Source organism: Morone saxatilis, unplaced genomic scaffold, assembly GCF_004916995.1.
Source record: "Morone saxatilis isolate NCDOM2014 unplaced genomic scaffold, NCSU_SB_2.0 Contig8, whole genome shotgun sequence".
Taxonomy (NCBI): Eukaryota; Metazoa; Chordata; class Actinopteri; family Moronidae; genus Morone; species Morone saxatilis.
Genome location: NW_023340257.1, coordinates 19,924,058 through 19,932,838, shown reverse-complemented (window position 1 = coordinate 19,932,838; position 8,781 = coordinate 19,924,058). Strand labels below are relative to the sequence as shown.

At 40.5% G+C, this 8,781-nt stretch overlaps 1 protein-coding gene across 1 annotated transcript in view; it reads left to right on the top strand.

Annotated features, from left to right (window-relative positions):
* Positions 1-8,233, top strand: part of traf4a (tnf receptor-associated factor 4a) — a 38,210-nt gene extending 29,977 nt beyond the window's left edge. The window contains exons 3-7 of the mRNA XM_035680697.1: positions 1,178-1,282; positions 1,507-1,668; positions 2,805-2,966; positions 3,915-4,070; positions 5,151-8,233. Of these exons, the coding sequence (XP_035536590.1) occupies positions 1,178-1,282; positions 1,507-1,668; positions 2,805-2,966; positions 3,915-4,070; positions 5,151-5,783 (1,218 nt within the window). The 3' untranslated portion in view covers positions 5,784-8,233. The remainder of the gene's footprint in view (positions 1-1,177; positions 1,283-1,506; positions 1,669-2,804; positions 2,967-3,914; positions 4,071-5,150) is intronic.
* The last annotated feature ends 548 nt before the right edge of the window (positions 8,234-8,781 follow it).

Here is an 8,781-nt window from a genome sequence, read left to right as displayed (position 1 = left end):
CTCTCTCTTCTCTCTGTCTCTCTCAAAGGTTCTTTAAACCCATGAACTAACTCATTATCACTGCAGTGGCTGAGTCGACTCACCGCTGCAGTGTTCAGTCTGGTTTGATACGATGTAGAAACCAACATGTTACTGTCATTGTAAAAAAAAATTATTTTAAGGGATATTTCTTATTTGCTTTCTTTGCTAGAGACACCCATCTGAACTCTTAAATACAGAGCTGCTGCAATGAAAGAGAGTGTGGTTAGCCTAGCTTAGCATAAAGACTGGGAGCGGAGGGGAACTAGCCTACTAGCTAGCCTGCCCAAAGTTAAAAAATACACCTACTAGCGTCTCTAAAGCTGACTCTACCTTGTCGTATATTTAACAATAATGTAAAACTGACAATGTCGGATTTGTTTCATAATCCAACTACCCAGATAAAGTAAACTTTGAGCAAATATGTAGATATTTGGCATTGAGATCAACACGGTGATACTGGTAAAACAGTATAAGTTGACATAGGTCTATATGTCCCTCCTCCTGCGGGGTCCCAACTTATTTCTTTATTAAACATAAATATGACAGCATTTCTCAAAAAACCTGTCAAACTGATGGAAACAGAAACCATGAGCAAGCGTGACAAAGCGAGACTAATACACATTTAGTACTCTAGTATTTCCAGCAGCAGGATGGTGTGTTCATGGTAACAAAGGAACATGTCACCAAGTGCAATAGTGATGTGTTTGTAATATTTTTTGAACAACAATGGAGGAAGAAGCTTATATCTTTTCATGGGATTTGTTTTGACTCATCCTCTTAAACTTTATTTGGTATTAAAGTACTGGTTCAGTGGTGTATAAAACTAGTTTATGAACGCTGACAACCACAAATTACCCTGTTTTCCAATGTCATGAACGGGTCAAACACTACATTAGCGTCCTGTTAAAACCATGTATCACCACAATGTCAACTTTTTGTACACTCAGCTTCAAAACCTAGCTTTTTTCAGCCTGTCGAACAGGTTTTTACATGGTTTATTTAGCTTAAAGAGAAACAACCTCCTAACCCATGAAAAAAAATCACATTTAGTCCCATGTTATATTCTGCTGCATGAAATTGGTATATTACAGTTTCGGAGCATGACCTGATCAGCCTTTATAACACCTTGTGGCCCTGTCTTGTTTCTCTACTTCAGATCTACCCGGACCCGGAGCTGGAGCAGCAGATCCTGGCGCTGCCCATCCGCTGCATCCACAGCGAGGAGGGCTGCCGCTGGACTGGCCAGATGAAGCAGCTGCAGGTGAGACTCTTCCCTTCCTCTCTTTACCCTCCATCTTTTTTTAGTCCCTGCTGACTTATCAAACACTATGACTGGTGTATTTCCTCTTGATACCTGTTGCCACCCTCTCTCTCTCTCTCTCTCTCACCTGTTGTTGATTTCTGGCAGCAGCCTGGCTGAATGCCCAACATTTGGGAGTGTGTGTGTTTGAGTCTAATGCCTTTCTGATGTTGTGTCTCCCTCAGGGCCACTTCTCCACCTGCGCCTTCAATGTGATACCCTGCCCCAACCGCTGCTCCGTTAAGCTGACTCGCCGTGACTTGCCCGACCACCTGCAGCACGACTGCCCCAAGCGCAAGGTCAAGTGCGAGTTTTGTGGCAGCGAGTTCACCGGTGAAGCCTATGAGGTAAACACCAACTCCAAACCTGTTTTTATTCCTTTTTTTTTCCTCTTGCAACACAGCGGGAGCTTGATGTAAACAACCCGAGTGACGCCACATAATTTCCACCCCTTTATGAAAGATGTCTTTGTGAAAAGGTGCAGGAGAGACTAATGCACATGTGTCGGTCTGTTATGAAATAACACGTGTGTTGGCAGAAGGAAAAAAGGTTTGACTGGGTCTTTCATAGTGACTGTGTTTTCCTCAGTGAGCGGGCTCAGAGTCTCCTCACTAACACTTCTGTCATTCCCACCATACTGCCCACTCCTCTGTTTACTCTGGCCCACATGGTCCCGCCTCTGCACACAGTTACAGGGGCATTAATCCACCTTTTGACTCTCACTTTGGAATTACACGGTCATGTTTACAACTGTGTATCGTCTCAAAACCTTTCAAAATCACTGACAAATAAAACTTGAGTTTAAAGTGTTTGTTAAAAAATTACAGCATAACAATAAGTACTGTACAATAAGGTTTACAATAAATACAATAATGAATGGTTTAAAAATGATGATACGTGATATTTCCTTTGTCACGCTGGCTTACTTTTTATGTTTGTCTGGATTGATTAATACATTTTCTTAACTTCTGAACTGTTTTAATTATAAGTCTATTAGTTTAATTATAGGGAAACGCAGACAATTCATCCATTAAAAAGCCATCAGAGTAAATCTAGGCCAGTAAAAGTTTCGCTAAATTTACTATAAATATAGCGTAAAGTATTTTTTTTATTTAATAAGGCAACATTTGATTAAACAATATGAAATGATTAGATCTGTCCAAACATTCAGTACCAAAGCTTAGTAGTAGACTGTTTTTCAATACTTTGTGTATGTACTAGAACAGAGATACAGTGTTGTGCCCTTTGTTGGACATATCTCTCTGCATTAGCCCTCTCTAATGATATTGATGTCCAGTATCCAGCACTAGATCTCATCAGTAAACAGCTCATCACGAGAAACATTATTTTACAGGTTACTTACTTCATATTCATCATGGACGAGTTAACCTGCAGCCTCACGGCTTTCAGAAATGTTGTTTATATTTTGTTTGTTAATAATATAGTTTTAAGCTATGACTTTATATTTCCTTTCTATCCCCAGAACCACCAGGGTGTGTGTCCTCAGGAGAGTGTTTACTGTGAGAACAAGTGTGGGGCGAGGATGATGCGTCGCCTGCTGTCCCAACACGGCTTGGCCGAGTGTCCCAAACGCACACAGCCCTGCAAGTACTGCGGAAAGGAGTTTGTCTTCGACACAATCCAGGTCAGTTTAACGCAAACTTCACTATCAGAATCTCTCATTGTTTCCCAAATGACTGCTTAAATTCTTCCTCCTGTGAGGAAACTGGATGATTGAGCCATTTAAGTGCCAAGATATATTTTTTGTTAAAATGTGACTGCTGGTATCACTGTACCTGTCACCCGTCCTGCGTGTGGCTCACAGAGGATTTCCAGCTTCAGTAGAGCAGCTGTAGGGTGCTGCCATTTGTGGTGTTTCTGTCCTGTGGCAGCTGGAGTTTAGTGCATGTTGCTGATTTGCTGTCTGGGCTTTTATGTGGAAGCACCTGCCTCCACATCTGGCCAGAGGCTGAGCAGTCAGTGTCGCTCTCCTCCCCCACATTTTGGGGCCAAGATGTAATAATCCAGTCTTGTTTTATAATGCATGTTTTTATCCCAGTCATTTAATTTCAGTGTTGTCTTTACACATAGCAGTTTTTCATAGGGCATTTAGCCTCCTGATATGATGTTCAGTAATTATTTTGGACTTTATAGTGGTATGAGATAATACATTTGAAGTGTATGATGGCAAATTAACATTAAAAATACATTTAATTTATTATATTTAAGCAGGTTCCCTTACTTGTCACTTTTTTACCATCTCATTGTGGGGATTAAAAAGTATTTTTAGAGCTTTTTTCATTAAGTAACATTAAGTTATTGTAAATTAAATATATATTTAGGTTTTGGACGGTCACAATGAGTCACTGGGCTTTGCATGTGTGGCTCCAGGCTGCATGATTAGTTGTTTTCTATTTTTCTCTTCTATTTTTGCAGCCTAATTTTTAATACCACATGTATTTTTTTAAACCTTCAAGGACATTTTTCCCTGTGCAACCATTAATTTGCGACCCCACTGTGCAGCATGTTTTCATATCACTCATGCTGTCGGTCAGCAGTGCACACATTAACACTGTTCCTCACTCCCCTGCAGAACCATCAGTACCACTGCCCTCGGTTTCCTGTCCAGTGCCCAAACCAGTGTGGCACACCCAACATCGCCCGAGAGGATCTGGCTAACCATGTGAAGGACAACTGCGGCAGCGCGCTCGTTCTTTGCCCCTTCAAAGACGCCGGCTGCAAACACAGGGTAAGACTGACATCATTTAACCTTAAAAGATCATTTTGGACGCCGGAGGAACTTTTCTGTTAAGACTTCTTATCTACGTGTTTGTTTATATGTTTTTGTCATTATATTTCCTTCATATATCCTTGCTCGCTTTGCCAATGTGATGATTTTTCTCTTTACAAACATACAACCTGTAGGGTCTATTTTAATGAGAGCAGCACTTCTATATTCTGACAGCACTTTTCTGTCTATTTTTGAAACTGACGTCAATTTGAGAAAATGTGGACACGCTTGAGGAAGAGCGGCAGATGAGCATCATACTCTGTGTTGTCGGCTCCTCGCTCTGTTAAGAATTACAAAGCATCTGCAAAGATTGATGTATAACATTTATAGATGGCCTGATGCAAAGCAGAAAACATCTATCCACAGCTGCAGCATAGTGATCATTAAATATAATAATCCAAATGTCCACATCTTTGTCACATTCAGTATACGGCAGACCCAGAATAGAAGTTGATCTGTAGATGTCCAGTTGTTAGCTGTTTATCAGAGATGTATGAATAGATAACGCACTCTGAACTGATCAGATACAGACAGCATATACTTTTTTCCAGCATAACCTTCCATTGTGCCTGAATGTAAACATAAAGGCAAACTGATGTTGCACAGGTGTTATTTATATCTCATGATCTAACACTGAAATAAATAGTAGTTGAGGAGCTGAATTGAGGGAACGTGCATGCAAAATGGCCAAGAGAGCTTTTGTCTAAAAATCCTTCAATATGGCCCAATGCAATTCTTAAGTGTATTTTCCAATATTTAAAACATTTCTTCCCAGACCATTAAGTGTTACATAGTTTTTAGACCTTTAGAAGTTTTTCTTACAAATCATGCTTTATTATTTGATGAATTTAGGTGCATGGTTAAAATATCATTTTGTTTTTTATACATATTTTGTTTTGACGTGAAAAATTAGGCAATCTAGATGCTCTAAATATGATATGTTTGTGAAATAAACAGAAACAGATACTCGCTTTATGTTACTTTATATGGCTGTGTACGTATAAGTCATAATTAATGTCTTTGCTGTCTCTCCGGCAGTGCCCCAAACTGGCTATTGGTCGTCACCTGGAAGACACTACTAAGTCACACCTGACTATGATGTGTAACCTGGTGGGCCGTCAGCGGCAGGAGATCCTGGAGCTGCGGAGGGAGATGGAGGAGCTGTCCGTCAGTCACGATGGCGTTCTCATCTGGAAGCTCAGTGACTACTCCCGCAAACTCCAGGAGGCCAAACTCCGAAGCAACCACGAGTTCTTCAGCCCGCCCTTCTACACTCACCGCTATGGCTACAAGCTGCAGGTGTCGGCCTTCCTGAATGGTAATGGCAGCGGCGAGGGCTCCCACCTCTCCGTCTACATCCGCGTGTTGCCCGGAGAGTACGACAGCCTGCTGGAGTGGCCCTTCTCCTACAAGGTGACTTTCTCCATCCTGGACCAGAGCGACCCATCGCTTTCCAAACCCCAGCACATCACTGAGACCTTCAACCCCGACCCCAACTGGAAGAACTTCCAGAAGCCCTGCAGCAGCCGCAACTCGCTGGACGAGAGCACCCTGGGCTTCGGCTACCCCAAGTTCATCTCTCACGAGGAGATCAAGAAGAGGAACTACATCCGAGACAACTGCATCTTTATTAAAGCTTCAATAGAGATTCCCCAGAAGATAATGGCTTAAGATCCAACCTTTTTTTTTTCCTTTTTATGAAGGAGAAAGATAGGTTAAAGACTTAAACTGACACCTTGAAAACTTCTACACACTTACCCTTTAGATACTTTCTGCCCTTACAGCCTCTCAACCACAGAGCTTGAAGCGAGTCTGTTTGGCTGTGTGAGCTGACTCGGAGGACCTTGATGTATAACAGAGGAGAAAGTGTTTGGTCCGCAGAAACCATCACTCTCTGGTGTTTCTTTTTATTAATTTTTTTATCTGTTTGCTGACCTTTTATCACAGTCTACAACAAAAAGCCTTGGAAATCAAACAGTGCCTAGAGAGTTATGTTAAGTTATATTTTTGTTGTTATTTCCACAGTACAGATGTTAAAGATTATGGAAAAGATATAAAAAATAGGAGTGAAGGGCTTCACTAAGCCTCCGCACTTAGAAAGAAAGTTAGAAGCTGGTTAGAGACGTCCCAGTGTGGTAATTTAAAGAATAGGGGGCTCAACAGACTCAAGCTCAAGCCCAACTGCCTTTTGTTTACACACTCATACAGTATACTCCCACTGATCCCTTAACAAACACAGAGCCCTTGGTAGGAGACTGCTCGTGAGGTTTGTGCACACACAAACATCAGATCGATGTTTTCAAGTGAGAAACTCGCAGCTTCAATCTTGGTGATTTTCATGTTTTAAAGGAATAGTTTGACATTTTGGTTGAGTTGAATGAGAAGATCAATACCACTCTGTAGCCTTACACTGAAGGGAAAGGTATGAGTGTGGTGGTCTTCTCACCTAACTCTCAGCAAAAAAACGTATTTCTCAATGTCAAACCATCCCTTTAACTAAAATTAAACACGTCTCTCCTAATGCTGAGAAAATCCTACAACATTGAAAGAAGTTGAAGTTTTTTTTACCCGACAAGATTGGAGTAACACATCTGTCTCTTTTAGTTAACTGCTCCTACCACAGGAACTGTCTGTGACTTGTGTTTGTCAATAGTTCGACCCAGTCATAAAAAGCTTCAGGAGCGTGCAGATGTACCAAACACACGCTTCACAGCGACTCTGAGGCTTCGTGTCTATTGTGGAGTCCACCAATAGGAGGAGGAAAAAAAGCACCTTTTCGTCGGTCTTCGAATGAGCAGAGCAGACAAAGAGGCCAGTTGTCGGAGTACACGCGCATTTAATAGTGAAGGAAAAGCCATGTGGCCTTTTTATACAGTATGTCTTCGCATGAGGGTTTAGGGGTGAGCAGGGCAACATAAACACATGCATGCTTCATGTGCTACCACCTGGACCACATTTTTGTACTGTAACCTGTATTCTTGAAACCCTCTCCCATTGATGGCTACTTTGTCTCTTTTTTGGACCTTTTTGAAAGTTGACAAATTGTCAAAAAGAATAATTTTTTTTAAGTTTTTCTTTGTTTTATATACAGAAAATGTGAATGCTGTTGGTAATATAACCTATAAAGACAATGAACACTTGGCTGTGAAGTGTATTGTTTCACATAGCCTGGGCATGGACGGTGTACTGTTTGAGAAGATGGTTAATGGACGTGGTCTCTGCAAATATGTGGCTGTCTTGGGACTGACTACACCTTTGTTGTTACCATGGTCACCGGTGTCTATCTTCAGCTCGGCACACAACGTGGCAACGAGGAGCATTTGGAGGGACGCAGCCCTGTGCGATAACACCTGTCTCCATCCCAGCACCATCAGAGGGGTGGAGGACTTTGATGATACAGTACACTCATGATGTATGTGAATACTAATGTAAAAATGCAGAAGCACATTCTGTCTTTTTATTATCATACATGGAAAAATTCATGATTTCTTGTCATAATACCAGCTGATATTTTACAGTGATTTAAAGAAGTGAGAAGATAAAACTTTTTTGTAAGATTCTGTATTTTTAAAAATACTTGCTGTTTTATACAACACTTTTCGTTGGAGAGTCGGGGTTGACTTTGGGAATTTTCAGACCCTTTCGTCTCTTGGACATTTGGATAATTTGTTTGTACTTGTGGTTTGAGCCTCACATATTCTGTCTGTATTATTTCCTCTTAAAAGTATTTATTTTAAGGAGCCGTCATGTGAGTTTGCACAGACGACACAAATGTTTTAATATGTTGATTGATGAGTGCTTGTCAATTTCTTAATTGAAATAAAATACCATATATTATAGTTTGTTTACCTATTGCTATTTTGTACTGTGCAGAGTCTGAAGAAACCAAAAAATCTGCATGTTGTTGATAACTTGTTCTCACTTTTTTAAGTCCTCAGAATTTGTTTGGATAAAATTCATACAGTCCAACAGCACCGGCACCACATTTGGGACTCAGCCTTGGTACATGGGGCGCCAGCTCTACCAGGGGAGCTATAAGGCACCCATTGAGGGTGACACAAAAGCTGCAATGGACCTGTGGAAAACAACTAAATAAATACATTTTGAAATCCAAAAGAGACTTGAAGAGAGTCAGACTAGATCTAAATAAGCCCAAGAATAATTAGTCCCGACCCCAAATGTGGTCGCCAACAACAACAGAGAATGCCAACACTAATCAAGCACAACTTTGCCTTCAGCTCAGGCTTCTGTTACTAGGAAATGTAAAATGTGTGAACTTTTCCATTAACAAGGAAAAAATTGTTTTGTTACAGAAATATTTGCTGATTAATTTGCCAATTAAAACATTTATCCAGGATAACTGCTTTAATATATTTGTATTGAAGAAGCTTTATAGTGTTTTCCTGAATTAGCTACAGTACTGACCACTAAGAAAGCCCTGAATTCATTTAAAACATTAGCATGGACTTAAAACACCATTACATTATTGATGAATTCTTAATGATACTGAAACATTCACATTCAGCTCAGTGATGCAGAGTTGCCAAGTTATTACTTTAAGTGTTTGTTTGCCTTCATAAAAAGAAAAACATACCTCTTGTCCTGCCTTCTTTAGTCATTATATTCAAAACTAGTTGCATGTGTAGGATTTTGTTTAGTAGCTTCACAT